A 16,585-nucleotide genomic window follows, 5' to 3' on the forward strand; every position below is an offset into this window, starting at 1 on the left:
GGAAGAATGGAGGTTGGGGTCTCACAGGACATGTGAACATGTCACCTGATACCAGGTTTAAGATGGATTCCAGTGCTTTTCCATTTAGAAGGAGGGGTGGGGACTCGGAGAGACTAAATATTCCCGCCTTGTGCCAAGGCTATAAAAGGGAGTGGAACAGAACAGAACAAAGAGGGCTGCCAGTCACCCCTGCTTTCCACCTAAGATGTCTGCTGGAACTAACGAGGACTGTACCAGGAGAAAGGATTAGGCCCAGACTAGGCAGGAGTCTAGTCTGTGAAAGAAGCTTATTGGAACATCTCCAAGGGTGAGATTTTACCTGTAATCAGTTTCTTAATGTTAATGCATTAGATCTGTGTGTTTTTGCTTTATTTTGCTTGGTAACTTATTTTGTTCTGTCTGTTACTTGAAACCACTTAAATCCTACTTTTTATATTTAATAAAATCACTTTTGATTATTAATGAACCCAGAGTAAGTGATTAATACCTGGAGGAGCAAACAGCTGTGCATATTTCCCTATCGGTGTTATAGTGGGTGGACAATTTATGAGTTTGCCCTGTATAAGCTTTTTACAGAGTAAAGCAGCTTTATTTGGGGGTTGGATCCCATTGGGAGCTGGGTGTCTGGGTGCTGGAAATAGGTGACCTGCTGAGCAGTGTTTGTTTTAAGTCTGCAGCTTTAGGGGCATGGACCAGACCTGGGTCTGTGTTGCAGCAGGCTAGCATGTCTGGCTCAACAAGGCAGGATTCTGGAGTCCCAATCTGGCAGGGAAAACAGGCTCAGAGGTAATTCTAGCACATCAGGTGATAGTCCCAAAGGGGTTTCTGTGACCGAACCTGTCACAGGCCTATTATACTTGCCACCCATAAATAAAGCACATATCTCCCAGTTTGTTGCAGGGATCAACTGCAAACACCCTCTTCCCTTTTCTACCTCCTCTTGTGGGTTGAGGGGTTTGTTTCCTCAGGATGGTGTGCGTGAAGTTTTCCAAGCAGTCTAAGAGCCATTTGGTGTAATAAAAACCAGATTTATTAAGAGCAGAGAGATCTCATATAAAACAAAGGAATAGCAAAGTTTTAGACTAGACCAAGCTCATCTAGAGAGGCTCGTTTCTGTAACAGGGTGTGAAAATGTGACATTTTTAGAACTCAATGATTTTTTCCCCTGAACCACTTGGGGCAGACTCACACCTTGTGTATTATCAGAAAATACCTCTGAGACAACCTCCTGTTTCTCTTGGGAACTTGCAGTTTCATAAGACTCCTTCTCAGTCTAGTAATAGGTTCCTTTGGACTCACAGGTGTTACACAGGGCTTTCATAGCCAGCACATCTCACAGATAAGTAAAAGCTAGGGATTGTTATCTAGCATCTTTCATCACTAGATCTTCAAGTGGTTTACCAAGGAAGGCAGTTTCATTATCCCCATTGTGCAGAAAGGGAAAGTCCTGAAGTCACCTGGCAGGCCAGTAGCAGAGCCAGCACTAGCACCCAGACCTGAGTTCCAGTGTAGTGCTCTAGCCACAGACATTCTGGTTTGCTGTTTATTATTTATTCATTATTATTTGTTGATTCTCCTAGACTTTATGTACTTGTCTGAAGGTAGGTCAGCTCGGCTGGGGACTTTCAGCCCTTGTCTGCAAAACCACCTCATTCAGGGTCCGTTGTGGAGAAGCCCTTATGAGATAGTCACTGCCTTCCTTTCTAAGGTTAACTGTCCCTGATCGCAGAAGCCACCTGGCTTTCTGTCTGATAGAGAATGGAAGTATTTCTTACTGGGATTTCTGCTTCGTAAATGAATTAGAGACATTGGTTTTAGTATGATGCTCTAATTTTAGAGTGACTGAACAGTGATGTGCTGTGCACTGCCTGGCAGGATATTCAGGTTTGATTCCCAGTGGGCCATTTAACACATACTATCAATAGACTCTGAAGGTGATTGAGGCTTTGAGCTGCTCTACGGGAAATGATAGAAGTCTGATGCAAAGCCACAAAAGCAAGGTAGTGCCAAGTTAAGACTGAAACTTCATCTTCCTCTGTTTCTAGGTGATGAAAGACTCTTGAATATTCTGGTCTTTTGTACCTTACTACGTATGTGCTGTAATACAGATAAATAAAGGGATGGGATAAGGAGGCTGTGCCTTGCTTTCTCATGTAGAGACTGATCCTGCCACCCTTACTTATGTAATTAAGAGCCTCAGTCTTCGGATTTTAATATATAAAATGTGTACTGGAAGAATTTTGTTCTTCTAGAAAAAAACTCTGTAATCTCCCTAGCTCTACATGGAAAAGAGGATCCCTGCAGTCTGTGTTGTGAAGATGTAGTGAGAATCCAAAAAACTGAAAAAAAGATGCACAATAACTGAGATTCTAGATGACACTAGAAAGTACATTATACGCTCCTTCCATTGTTTCTCTATTGTCTGGAGTCCCCATCCAAGGGACAGACTGTACATATGCACTAAAGTATCCTAGTGTGGTGCTGTTAAGAAGTGTGAAGACCAATCTTGCTAAACTGGCCATAACAAAGCAGTAATATGTGCAGTAAAATGGCTGCTGTTGCCCGCCATGCTGCTGGAGTGGCCTGTGGAGGTAGTTCATTTTTTTTTCCGTGGGAGGTATCATAGAAGAAACCTTCTGCAGAAGGTATAACATAGTTGCTCTATGCAGCACTGCAGCAATATCCTTGGCAAGGAAACATTCTACATTTTTCAACTACAAGTCTGTTTTTGTTTTTTGTTTTTTTTATGTTGTCACACTTGATATGCAGTCAATGGATTTGGCCATGTCCACGTTAACACAGACTATCTGGAGCAAAACGCCACTGGAAATAACTCTAGAGCTAATGGCTCATTGTTGAACAGATCAGTATCGTATGAGTTCAGTCTCAGAAAATCTCTTTGGCTGTGAAACTGGCATTCAAGTGGCCGGAGGCTGAAGGTTCCAGGAAACTTCCTGTGCCACAGGTGACCTACTTGCAGGTTCACACCTGGAACAGAAATTGAGAATTGGTTGTAAACAAGTCTGAATCACTCCAGCTTCTAGCTCTGCTCCCCTTCTAAATTGTGGCTGATTTCTATATAAGGGCCCATGTCGGGCAAAAGCTCCTCCCACACCTGAGCCAACAGCCACAGCCTGGCCTTTATTGTAATGGTCCAAAGTTTGATAAGCAGGTATACTCAGAGCTGAACTAGAGGCACTTCCCCAGAGTCACTTTGGGAAAGATGCATCCGACGAAGTGGGTATTCACCCACGAAAGCTCATGCTCCAATACGTCTGTTAGTCTATAAGGTGCCACAGGATTCTTTGCTGCTTTTACGGATCCAAACTAACACGGCTACCCCTCTGATATTTGGGAAAGATGTGGCATCACAAGATTCTGAATCAATTGATGCTTCACATCAGTTCCTCATTCTTGAAGTTATTACATGGCCCTGTTCTGAAGCACTAACATTTCTGGGGACTGGTCCGCTATTCTGATTGGTAAACTCTTTGGGGATTTTGCTTTTAGATTGCTATTCCTGTTAGATGGCACTATGTACCCAGATAAATTATAACAACTTATAACACACACTCCTAAAGCCAGTTGGAGGCAGGTCAGGCCAACTCTTCCTAACAGAGAAAGCATGTTGCTAACGATGTAAGAATGATTCAGCAAAAAGACATAGTATAACCTTAGAACGCTGGTTTTCTAGCTGCATTCACTGCTGCCATGGGCATATATTCACTGTTGAACTCATGGGAGTTGGATTCATATTGTTGTGTCTGCAAAGAAAATGCTCTGAATTTAGTTGATTGTCTCTAACCCCCATTCACTCTTGCCTTTGTCCTTTTAATGGGGTGGTTAATCTCGCTCTGCTTTCAATGGGATATTAAAATCAGAGCCTCTAAACTTCACAGATCGGAAGAGGAAAGCAGACTCTGTTCAACAAAACTCTCTCTTCTTCTGTGGCTGTTATCTTTGTTTTTAAGAGGTTTTGCTCGGGAACAGAGCTGGAATTACTCCTCTTTCCCCTCTTGAAGAAAACTACCAAGTGAATTGCTTCCCAAGGTATTTTTGCTGATCTGTGCGGAGTTGCTCTTTCTTCCTATGGCTCCAGGTCTTTAAATCAGTAGGCTAGTCTGACTTAAAAAAATTAAAACTGAGCTGCTGTCACTGATGGCTGAATTACATGACATTGAAACTCTTAGCACATGCTGTGCATGTGTCTGTAACACACTCTTGAGCAAGAAAGTACACTGCTGCTTTACAGTGCTGCAAGATAGTGCACTCGCCTCGTGGAGGTGGAGGTTTTTATAGGGCTGGGAGAGCTCTTTCCCAGCACTGGTGCCGTGACGTCACAGCCATGTTAAAACGTTGCTAGTGAAGACATACCCTAAATCAAACTAAATCAGGCCCTCAACGTATCAGCTTTGGACCTAGGACTGTGTATGGAAATTGCTTACCTTCTTTCTTAAGCAACAGGCTACTATGCAGCAGATACAGGAAACCATGGAAAATGCAGTGATCCCAATAAGCATCCATGACATCATTTCTGATACAAAGCAGGTTTCTGAGTCTAGAACATATTAAAAAAATCACTGAGTATTAGCAGTCTAAATTACACCCCTCCCATACACTTTGTGTAGGTGAGATCAATGCTTAGAGTGGTCTGGAAAAAGTGGATGCTGGGGTGGGGGTGGGGTGGGAGAATCATAATCTTGGAGTACCAGCTTTGGTAAGATAGTGACCCCAGCTTGCTTTAAAACAATTTTTTTTCAGGTTTGCAATCCCATGCATTTTAAGCAGTGGGAGAAATGGCAGAAGTCAGTGTTTGAGAGGGATCTAAATGATTGGTTGGCTTGGTGAATGGACTCGAGGAAGACACACTGAACATGAGGCAGAATGCAGCAATGGTCCAGAGGAGTTTGTGTGAGGAAGAAGTGAAAGAGGTGTCGAGGCTAATATTGTTGACAGAGTGGAAGGGATAAAGGACAATCTGAAAGGAGACCAGAGCTGCATCATGGGAGGGCCTTGAAGGCCCAAACCAGATTGAGTATTAGTTTAATGAGTAGCACAGTGGTGAGTCAGTGGTCTAAAGGACTGGTGAGAGAGAGGAATTTGGAAGCAACATTTTGGATGAAATGGAGAGAGGCAAAGTTAGAGACCGGAGGAGAGTGCCGTAGTCAAGGCATGAGATGACACGGCTGTGGCTGAGCAATCTGGTGGCCCAGACACAAAGGAAGGGGTAGCTTTTGGAAATGTTGGGCAAGAGAAGTGACAGGATTTGGATCATAGATTAATCTATTTTTAAGGAACCACTAAATCATCAGATCTGACATAACATGGGCCATTGAATTTCACGATTACCCTGGTATTCCCCAGATGCTGGGGGAGGGAAGGGATGGAAGAAGAAGAGAAGACAACTTGGAGGATGGTTTTATTATCCATCGTAACGGAGGACAAAGGCAGGGGCTTGGGCGGAGAGATTATAAACTTGTTCAGCTAGAGGCGAGACACTTGCAAACCAGCCAAGGTGAGATACCTGAGACACGATGAATGGCAACTCAAAAGATGATTGATGTTCATTCAGCACCCATTGGGGTGCAGTCACAGACCCTTTCAGATAGGACATTTTGCTGTCTTTAGATTTTGATAGACTGTCCCAAGTTACCTAATAGACCCAGGTCCTGATTCAAAGAGGTGAGCAATGGGAGTTGTGAGTGCTCAGCACCTCTCTAGATCAGGCCATAAGTTAGATGTATGTATTGCTTCTAGTACTGATACTGATAACTAAGACTTTGCCTGTGACACATGCAGGTAAACCTCAGAAAGGATTTTTGTGCTAATCTAGAATTAATTCAAGGTTTGTCTTTGGTATCTTAGAGAAACACTCTCATTTATATCTCTCTAAAGCTAGAGTAAGGAGAGAGGGGCTATGAACTTACCATGGATATACAAATAGGTTTCATTTACCCTACAGTCTATGTAGGGAGCAGGTAAAAGGATTTCCAGGCAACAGAGATAAATGCCGGTGTGCTTGCTTTCCAAATTTTTGAGAATGAAGGATGTGCTATTCCCAGAGTGCACTGGCTCACAGTAGCTGCTGTTAGTTTCAGGTATTGACTTCCCATTCTCCATGTGGAATGCACAGATTTCCTGCCTCTCATGCCCTTTCAGCAGTGTCATGCTGAATTCAGTAACATTTTTAGGGTCACTGAAGTTGAATTTGAAGATCCCATTGTGAAATTCAACAGTCACCTGGGGGTCAGAGACAGTAGGTTGTTCTGCAGAGAAAAAAATAATTATACTATGCAGGAAAATCTGCAAGTAAATATCAAACCAGGTAAACATATCTGTAGCACTGAAATCTACTGAAGTGTGCATGTCCAGAACTGTCTGGTTTTGGGGAGTAACCCACAACGTGCATTCCCTTGATAGCAGAAAGAGAGAAAAATATATCCTATATCACTTATAGACACCCTTGAATTCTCTTCTATCTTGTTGCTGGGCACATTTAATACATTAGTTCCTCACTTAAAGTCGTCCCGGTTAACGTTGTTTCATTATGTTGCTGACCAGTTAGGAAACATGCTCATTTAAAGTTGTGCAATGCTCCCTTCTAACATCATTTGGCAGCCACCTGCTTTGTCCACTGCTTGCAGAAAGAGCAGCCCATTGCAGCTAGCTGGTGGGGGCTTGGAACCAGGGTGCACTGGCAGCCCCCCATCAGCTCTCTGCTCCCCTAAGTTCTCTGTGCAGCAACTGCCCAGCAGGCTACCAATAGTTGGCAGATCAACTGTCCCTCCCCCCACTACTATGTGCTGCTCCTGCCCCCTGCCTTGGAGCTGCTCCCTGAGACTCTGCTTGCTGTGGGGGGGGGAGAAAAGAGGGGAGGAAGAGGGGGGCTAATGTCAGGGTGTCCCCCTCCCCCCTGCTCCTGCACCCCGCTTACCCCATCTTTCATAGAGCAGTGAGGGACACAAAACAGGGCTCAGGATGGAGGGAGCTTGTTAGCTGCAGCTGCGGTCTCAGCAAGCTGATCTAATTAACAAGGCAGTGTAATTAAAGGGAAAATGCACATCTCTCTCTCATGCACACACGGTGTGTCTCTGTCTCTGTCTGCAGTGCTGTCTCCCCTGTCTCCATTCCTGCTGCCTTGTAGTGTGTGAGAGTTAACCCTTGAGGGTTCAGCCGCCTGCTAGTTCATCATTTAGCAGTAAGGCTTTCCCAGGGAAATATCCCACCCTCTGACTCCTCCACCTTAACCAAGCTTCACAATCATCATCACTGTGTACCAGTATTAAATTGTTTGTTTAAAATGTAGTGTGTGTGTGTCTGTCTATCTATCTATCTAGTCTTTTGTCTGGTGAAAAAAATTCCAGGGAACCTAACCCCCCCATTTACATTAATTCTTATGGGGAGATTGGATTCGCTTAACATAGTTTCACTTAAAGTCACATTTTTCAGGAACATAACTACAACGTTAAGTGAGGAATTACTATATTCAGATGTTGAAACAAGGAGTGGAATAGCTCGTGAAGATGCTGCTGAATAAATATGTGCACTAACTCAGTGTAAGCTGGTGTAGGTCACTGTTAGTGTTTAGATACTGCATACTAGTTGTTTGTATTATGGTAGTGCCTAGCGGCCGCATTGAACCCAGCATTGTGTAGAGAGACAGTTCCTGCCCTAAAGAGTTAATAATGTAAATAGACAAGACAAACAAAGAGTTGGAGAAGATGATGATCATATTCTTCTTTTACAGATGGGTAAGTGAGTCACAAAGAGTAGAATTGAATACAAATCTCCTATGTCCCGGTTCAGTGCCTTATTCATAAAACCATCCTTCCTCTATGCAATAGCTATTAAGTTTGACCTTAATAATTGACATGTTTATATCTCCTCTTATCATTGAAGCTTGCTGGGGTAGGGAGAAGGAATATCACCTCATACCCACTCACACCACTCAAAATCCATATCCTCTCTGGCCGCAGGTGCTCACAAAAATCCCTGAGAAGTGAAGCCGTCACCTCATATACAGCAAAAATTATTCAATTTTTTTTGAGAAGTCAATTAAAACACCTCTCTGAGGATCTCCTAGTACCTCCCAGTTTGGCTTTTGTAGGAGTCAGTAGCTAACAGAACTGGGAAACCCTTTGGGAAGATGCATGAATTGCAATGTCCATTGTAAAGAAGGACATGTTTCCATTTCAAGAACCAGTATATTGTCATACAAAAAATATTTACAGCCCTCTTAAGACAATTTATGGAAATATTAGCTGTTATTTTAAAAATGTCTCTTACCTATATTTTTGCATAGTCGATGTGATGAACAGCGTTCAGTTCCTGAAAAATAAAATGTAATTTGCTGTTTAAAATAACTAAGGGGTTATAATGTGATGTAAAGATGGCAACATAATTTTCTAGTGCTAAAAATAAAATCCTACAATGCAATAAAATCATTGCAAAACATTAAAATCAGAAGCTAAAGAGCATTAATGGATCCAGCATTAAGATCAATCACTTATGTAGCATTCATTAATTCTCACAAAACACCCACACAAAGTAAGTATTATCTGTATTTTGAAAGTAGAAACTGAAGCTGCAAGTTAAGTAATTTGCCTAAAGCTACAGAGGGAATATGTGTTAGACAGGATTCAAAATCAGAAGTTATTGGACCATGTACTCAGTTGATAGTCAAGGCCTTATATTTCTCTTATCAGGGCTCCTAAGATCAGAAGGATGCCAGCCAGCCAGCCAGATAGAAAAGTTTGGCTCTCTACTTCTGATGATATTTTCAGTAAGGCTTTCAAAAGTCATTTGGATTGAAAGACTCACTTCAAGCAACTTTATTTTGGTATGCTAGGGAAATAGAGTGAAAATAGTTAATTAAGCATTTTAATAAGCCAATATATTATTGTTTTGATATTACAGTATTGTCTAGTGGCCCCAGCCAGACTCGGCCCCTATTGTGCTTGGTGCTGTGCAAAGCTATTCTAAAATCCAGTCACTACCCCAAAGAGCTTGCAATCTTGTCCCAAATCTACAAACACACAGGCATAGATAATTACATGCTTCAGTCTTTGCAGGGTCTGGCCCAGTATGCTCTGTTTCTGGACTCGAGTGATCTTTCATACTCATGCTTCGTGCTTCTTTGAAGTCTTGTTCACGCACTTGCTGCCCGTTGGCCAGGGAAGCGCCATAAGCAATGCACCTCTCCTACACCAAGCATGCTAAAACCTCCTTATTAGCAAAGACATCAGAAATACCAGTTGTTTGTCAGACTAAAGAAAGTCCCTGAAAACATTAGTTTTTGTCGTGTCTATTGTACATTATTTGAAAAGTTGTTGTATTTTGACTAACTTCTTTCCCAGTAGTAAAAAGTATTAAGTGTGAGGAGGGAGGATGAGGCAGAACTTGAAGAAGCACATGGCTGCAAGCTTCTCCCTACCTTACTCTCCATTAGACCTTAATGCATCCTGAAGAGAGAGCAAGAACATACACTCTAGTGAGTAGGGAGATCTATATCCACAGACATGCTGAGTGACCTTGGTCAAGTCCCTCCATTCCTCAGTGTCCTCAGAACATTTAGTAATATGTACATCCCTGGCAGGCGCCCAGAGACACTTATGTTGTTGAATATTTGTAAAATACTCTGAGGTGTTCAGTTGGCAGGTGCTACAGAAACAAGATATTGTTGTCACCCCTGTATGACTGAGTCATACTCTTCCTCTGTTACCACATGGCCTCTGGTCCACAATGCTCAGTCACTTACCCTTGTCTGATGCTATGATAGTTCTAATAGTCTGTACCACTTTCCAGGCTATTGCCATGTATGTGGACATTCAAGATATTGGTGTCCCATTCCAACGGGTGTGGTGATAGGACAGATAGGTAAAACGCCCAGGTGGAGTATAGATGTCAGCTCCCGTATACGCACTACAGACCAAAGCCTGTTATACAATAAAGTAACAAACACAGAAAGTGCCAGCACCAAGAGAAAGAATGAACATTAAAATAATTCTTGCTGCTTTGCATATTCCTAGGTAAAGTTTGATGGGGGGAAAAGTTGCTGTGCTGTTGTTAATTATTTTAAGTAAAGATTTGGTAAATACTGTCTAATTGTAGGGGTTATAGTTTGATAGTTTTAACATTAGGCAACACATTGACAAATCAGTAGAGAGAAGAAAAAAGTTCAAAATGTTTCAATGTATCAGGTGTAAAGCTTACAGTGTTTACCTAGTATTTTAAATCTTATCTAATATTTTTGAGGCATGTTTAATAGTAGTCTGGGGCTCTTTAGATTTGAGGTTAAATTGCTTTGGTTAAATAGGGCCAAATTCTGCTATACTTTCTAACACTGAATAGCATCTCACTCCACAAATAGCCCCACTGAAGTCAATGGGACTATGTGATTATGTATGCTTAAGTGGGCCACAAGCTTTACACAGCAGTGAATTTCATCCTAAAAACCCATGCAGCAGTAGGGTGACCAGACAGCAAATGTGAAAAATTTAGATGGGTGTGGGGGGTAACAGGAGCCTATATAAGAAAAAGACCCCAAAATCAGGATTGTCCCTATAAAATCAGGACATCTGGTCACCCTATGTATCACACTGTTTCACACCCCCTAGTGGCTGGTCCACATAGAGGATAACAAGCTAATTTTACTACAAGCTAATGGAGTTATTCTTTTTGTGTAAGTGGTGGTGATCTGTCTTGTATGTTGAGGTGTCATCCTTACTGCTGACCAGCGATAGAAATGGCTGGGGAGGGTCATTAAGCATAAAATTCATGTGTGACTGTGCCCAGCTGAAGGATAGTTTGTATCTTCCTGAGCCCAGAATTTTAACCACCAAGAAGGCTGAGGACTGATAAGATCATGCCACTGAGTAAACATTTCGGTAAATATGATGTAATAATCAGTTTCTGTGGAGTAACAGGTGAAAATGCTGCCAGGCTGTAGTACTGCAAAAAAGGGTCTGGGAGTTGAGTGAGTCAACTGCAAATTGAGTAAATTGAATGAGTCAACGATGTGATGCAGTTGCAAAAATGACCAATATTCTTGGGTGTATTAAAAGGAGTGTTCTAAGACATGAGAAGTAATTGCTCTGCACTGCTGAGCCCTCAGCTGGAGTAGTGTACCCAGTTTTGGTTGCCACACACTAAGAAACATGGACAAATTTGAGAGAGTCCAGAAGAGGGAAATAATGATAAAATGTTTAGAAAACCTGACCTGTGAGGAAAGACTAAAAAACTGGGCATGTTTAGATTGGAGAAAGGATGACAAGGGGGAGGATGCGGCTCCTTGTCCTACCCTCCGTAGACAAGACATAAGCTAAATCTGCAGCACGGAAGAGTTAGGTTAGATATTAGGAAAATCTTTCTATTTATAAGGATAGTTAAGTATTGGAATAGGTTACCAAGGGAGGTTAGGGAGTCCCTCTCATTGGGTGGTTTTAAGAACAGGTTAGACAGATTCCTGCCAGGGATGGTCTAGGTAGATATTGTCCTGCCTCCACATAGCAGCATGGAGTAGATGACCTCTCGAGGTCCTTTCCAGCCTTACCTTAGTGATTCTGTGATTATCGCAGCATAAAGAGAGCAACTCCTACAACAACACATCACCAGTTTCACAAGCATACTTCATAAGCCCAAGTTAGCTTTGCCACTAAAAGCTGTGTTTTTCCTTGCCAAAATGGAGACTGCCATGAAGTGTTGCAAAAATGTCTCTGAAAATTGCAAGATGATTAATATAGAAATTGTAGCGAACATTGTTTTCTAACTACTAGGTAGTATTGGGTGGAAATGAATTCCAAACTGTGCAAACCTCTGAACCTTTAGAGTTCTTGCCAGCAGCTAGTGGTTGCTTCTGCTGTTTTCACTGTCCCAAATGTGCAGCTTTAACAGGTGATACAACTTTGCAAAATCCTATTCACCCAAACACTTGGAATGGGTAACATTTCTGACAGGCCAGTACAACATCATTATCATCAGTCATTGTGGAGTGAGGCAGACAAGGAGATTTGTGTGTCCACATGGATAAATTTTTCTTGTACCAAGATTGGATGTTACTTCTGGGATCCCATCAATCCCGATAGGAACTAGCTAGATGCATGTAGATGTGATGGGTGGGAATGTATAAGCACTGTTTCTTATACCAAGTGCAAAATGGCCTCTTCCTTTTCTGTATTAAAGTATTTGGAATAGTGCCATCTTTAAGGCTGTATTTTTTTCATTAAAATCAGGCTGAAGTAATACAATAGCAATAAGAAGCCTGTGGCAGGGGTTAAAATCTCACACAGGCAGGTGTAACTATGGACTTAAGTGGAGTTTCTCTTGGTTTACCCTGGTTTAAGGAAAAGACTCTGGCCACTTATATTTCTGGTTGCAATGTGGAGCTGATGGGTACAGGCATGCGTGTGCAAACAAGCGTGCATAAACTATGTTGGCTTCCATAAGAGATTAAAATCTGTTTCTAACTCAGTCCAGCCAACATGCTTCCTGAGTTAGAGCATCTTCCTGACCATCTTCAATAGAGTCAGTGGGCACTTTGGTGAAGGCTCAAGGATTTCTGCACCATTGGTGATTGGATGGCCAGTAACCAATAGGTGTTTTATTTGCCAGCTGGCTACCAACTGCTACTGGCTTTCAGACTGGTCAATGACTCAATGCCATTAGCAAGTAGCCCAGGTAAAATTGCAGCTGGTCATAACAGACTTAAAAAATAAAATAAAGTTTAACCCTCATTTTGAAACTTGGAGTTGAGGGGGGGACAGCTGGGTGGAAATAGTCTTGGACCATTGGGTGGAGGTGAGGGGACTTTGTTTTTGTTTTGTGGTTTGACTCTCAGAACACAGCCTTAGTTGTAACGTACTCATGAAAGTCACAAACTTTCTCAGCTGCTGAAGATGAGCTTGGATTATTTTTTTCTTCTTCCAGTAGCATAAAGAAAACAAAAACAGCTTTAAGTCACTGTAGCACTGACCCTTCCAGCCCCTCTAAGCCCTCTGAACTCAGTTAAACTACTCACATGTCTGAAGCTAAGTGTGTGCATAAGTCTTTGTAGAATCAGGGCCCAGATTCAAAGAGCAGAGCTATCCTACAGGAAACAAGGTGGTGGCCACAGATGTACTACTTTCCTATCTATGCTATAGGATAAACATAAATTATGGTGGTCTCTATTAAAATGTCAGCATTTGCCATTCAGTACCTCACTCTAGTATCTGAGATGAGCATGGCTTCTCCCTACACTGACAACAGGAGGTTTCCATTGCAACCCACAATAACTGTTGGCAAATGTTAACTTTTTTTTAAATGGCTACATGAAAAATATAGAATAGACAACTTTCCACAGCCAGAACCCCACTGCTGTCTGATCTGCAGCCCTCTGGCAGTGTAACCATGACCTTTAGACAGGCAGTTTACTAATATGGAATCTCTTGGAGATTTTGTGGAGAAATATGCTAGGGAAACTTGTTTGAGGGAGAAATTCAAAGAGGACCAATGTAAAGCTCTACTAAGATAAACTGAATAAATACAAAAAACTCACGTCAGATTGAGGGCCTGATGTTTTCGTTTTCTCCATTTAGTCCCTGGTCCTGCATGCCTTATGCAGGATCAAATTCCATTTAAATGAAGTTAATAGCTGTCTGGGTAGGGACTGGAGCATGAGGCTGCACAGTCTCATAGTGATTTCTTTATCACGATTAGGCCACAAAGTTGCAAAGACTAAAATAAATTTTAATTTACATGGCACAGTTTCTGATTAGAAATATATCTAGAGATCATGACTAGGGCCTGCAAATCTGCAGGCATTTTTGTTAAAATGCTGCTACGTTTTTCCTACTGAAATTCTGCTAAAATGCTAGGAAATAGTATTTTATAGGGTAACATATTCCATAAATTCTTTGCATCCTTGTTGACATAGTCTAAATCAAACAGCCCTTTATTTTGCCCTGTCTTGTCCATTTTAATAATAATAATAATAGTAAATAATTACCGTGTTATATGTTGAAAGCAATGTAGAAAAACATTTCCTGAGAGATTTCATTTCTTCCCTCAGAGGAGTTTTGGAAATCAACCTCTTTACCCTCCCTTTGCTCCTCCTTTCACTCTGATTCCCAGCTTGAGGGTCAAAAAAATTCTAGGGTCTGAGAGAACATTCATTTACAGCCTTATTCTTTTTGTAGGAAATGTCCTTTCCAATGAATCCAGCTACACTGGATAAAACACGTTAGCTGGATGTTTCTGCCAAAATGGATGTGGTTAGTATTGATGTTTGGTTTTCATTAATAGCTTTTCAGATTAACTCCTCATTGAGACGAGGGCCAGCTCACACACTACTTGAGATATTGGGTGAAATCCTGACTCCACTGAAGTCAATGGGAGTTTTGCCATGACGTTCCATAAGGCCTGGATTTCATCCATTCTTCCAATCTGGCTGTTTGAAGGCTTAGGATGTCGGCATTACATTAGCTAACATTCTGAAGCATATCGTCACAATCAGAAGGGCTAGGAAGTCTTTTTTACTTAAATAAAAGCTTAATTTCTGCATAAAACCTTGAAAGCACTGAAATTCCAGAGACTTTAAACCTACTTTATATCACTGTAATTTCAGTAGCACATACCTTCAATGGCCCTAGGCATGACCTTCAAAGGAACACATTTAAATGGGGCTTAGTAATAATACCCACCAAAGCCCAGACTTCAGAATATTGTTACTTAGGACAAATCACACTAAATCCTACAACAGTATGTAGATTAATGAGATTTCTTATTTTTATCAAATATTGACTGAATTTCTGCACTGGAATGGTATGTAATGGAAGGTTAGTTTCAGAGAAGTTAAAAAGAACCGAGCTTTCGCATTATACTTTGCAGACTACAATGCTGCGTTAGGGTGCTGAATCCCATAAAATGCCCTGTCAGTGTTATGGTCATTTTCAGATCGATGGCATCACCCATGGCTCCTTGTAAATCACTCTGCATTTCCAGCCTGCAATATAAATGACCTACACCACTTCTCCAGCTCATATGTGTTTTCCAAGTTAAAAGAATTCCCCTCCCAAACATGACTCCTCCTTGAAATCAATAGCCCAGTATGGATCCCCTTATACACTTTTGCATTTCTAATATATTAGATTCTGCTCCATAAGGGAAGATGGCTAAAGCACTACAATAGCTACATCTGAAAAGTCACTCCAAGCAGATGAGTGAAGAAAGTAAACAACCAAAGTGCATATTTTCATGTGTCTCGAAGACAGCACGAATGTTCTGTGCTGGCACCAACCTCTGTGGTGGTGGTAAGGCTGAGACTGACATCTTTCCTCTTGGCAACTATTTTTCTTAACTGTTTCTGTTCCCCCAATCCCATCCCGAGTCATTCCCTATTTACACATCTGGTCATCGTGTATCTTAAATGCCTTATGGATGATTATTGTAAGAAGCAAAACTCCGAATGTCACTTACCACAGAGAGCTTCCATCTGAAAGCAGAGGAGACAGAATGTTAAAACTCCTGACTTCATACTTGTCTGACACAGACACCAGCCCCAGCCGTCTGGCTTAAGTTTTCAAAGCTAAAGCAGAATTTACATTTTTGTCATTGTTGCCCCTTTCATAGGAAAGGAAGTGGTTTTGTGGGCAATGAGTGGAATTATACAATAACTTAAAGGGCTCTTTCATTTAAATAACCCATAGCAACATTATAGCTATGTCAGCAGGGGTTTTGCTATTACACGCGTCTGTGCGTGGGGGGAATGGCTGTGTTTTTGCTTTTGTTTCCCTCTAGTTCACATCTTACTTTCATCTTCCCAGCAGCGATAGCATCTGTGTCATTAGTTTACCTCATAGAATATAGGCCACCTTCGATATTCACTTTCACGGGTGGCTACTTTCAGCTTAATCCATCCCCTGCACGCACCATCATCACCTCTCTAGTATGTGTCTTGCAAATACCAGTGTCCAGCAAGTCAGTTATAAATTTGTTTTGGTTCTTTATCTATGTCAAATTGCTTTCTCACAAGCCACTGTTCATCATCAGTTTCTTTTAAACCACTTGTTGCTGTCTTTGTTTTAAAGCCGTTAGCCGATACAGTAAGCCTGAGGGAATGGCTTACTGATCTACGCATTGGAATCAAAGCACCTGGAATTCAATGGAAACCCAAAGTCAAATCTCAGGTGGATCAGCTCAGCCCTCTATCTTTCCAGGAGCTCATTCAAATGAGACCTTCAAACCCGAGGTCTTGTTTGATTGGCATGGACATAAACGATCTCATGGCCTCTCTGTAAAAGTGGAGGGAGTGTCCACAGCCAACAATTTCTCACTTTGCTTTTGTGTTGCTGTGCTCTGAGCTGCTGCTCTTTGTCCCAGAGGAAGCTGCACATGTGTGGTTTAGGGAATGCTTTAGGATCCTTTGGGATCAAAAGGGCTACATCCATGTCCAAATGATTATTTATACATGTATATTTTTATTATTAGAGCTGGTGGAAGATGGGGAAAAACTTAAGAATTTAGTTCATTTCAGCTGTATTTGAGCCTGTTAGCATTCCTGAATTTACAAAGATGATCTGAATGGCGTTAGTGTGCTCTACCCATGGAA

General features: G+C 41.7%; 1 protein-coding gene across 1 annotated transcript; it reads right to left on the reverse strand.

The window, feature by feature from the left end:
* Positions 1–1,029: 1,029 nt before the first annotated feature.
* LOC127059018 (inducible T-cell costimulator-like) lies at positions 1,030–15,693 on the reverse strand. The gene is made up of 6 exons (XM_050969625.1): positions 15,454–15,693; positions 8,287–8,328; positions 5,928–6,266; positions 4,446–4,558; positions 3,674–3,764; positions 1,030–2,988 (listed from the first exon to the last, which is right to left on the reverse strand). The coding sequence occupies exons 1-5, from the start codon at positions 15,509–15,511 to the stop codon at positions 3,675–3,677; spliced, it is 642 nt and encodes a 213-aa protein (XP_050825582.1). The 5' UTR covers positions 15,512–15,693; the 3' UTR covers positions 1,030–2,988; position 3,674.
* Positions 15,694–16,585: the final 892 nt, after the last annotated feature.

This window comes from Gopherus flavomarginatus, chromosome 10 (genome assembly GCF_025201925.1).
Source record: "Gopherus flavomarginatus isolate rGopFla2 chromosome 10, rGopFla2.mat.asm, whole genome shotgun sequence".
Classification (NCBI taxonomy): domain Eukaryota; kingdom Metazoa; phylum Chordata; order Testudines; family Testudinidae; genus Gopherus; species Gopherus flavomarginatus.

Bases quoted from the DNA above. Each gene is read 5' to 3' on its own strand.
- LOC127059018 (XM_050969625.1), bottom strand. From the start codon at position 15,511: ATGAAGTCAGGAGTTTTAACATTCTGTCTCCTCTGCTTTCAGATGGAA. The intron at 6,267-8,286 runs GTAAGAGACATT...TTTTCTCTGCAG, and splicing joins TCGACTATGCAAAAATATAG to AACAACCTACTGTCTCTGAC. The intron at 3,765-4,445 runs GTAAGCAATTTC...TTTTCTTTGCAG, and splicing joins CCTGTTGCTTAAGAAAGAAG to ACACAACAATATGAATCCAA.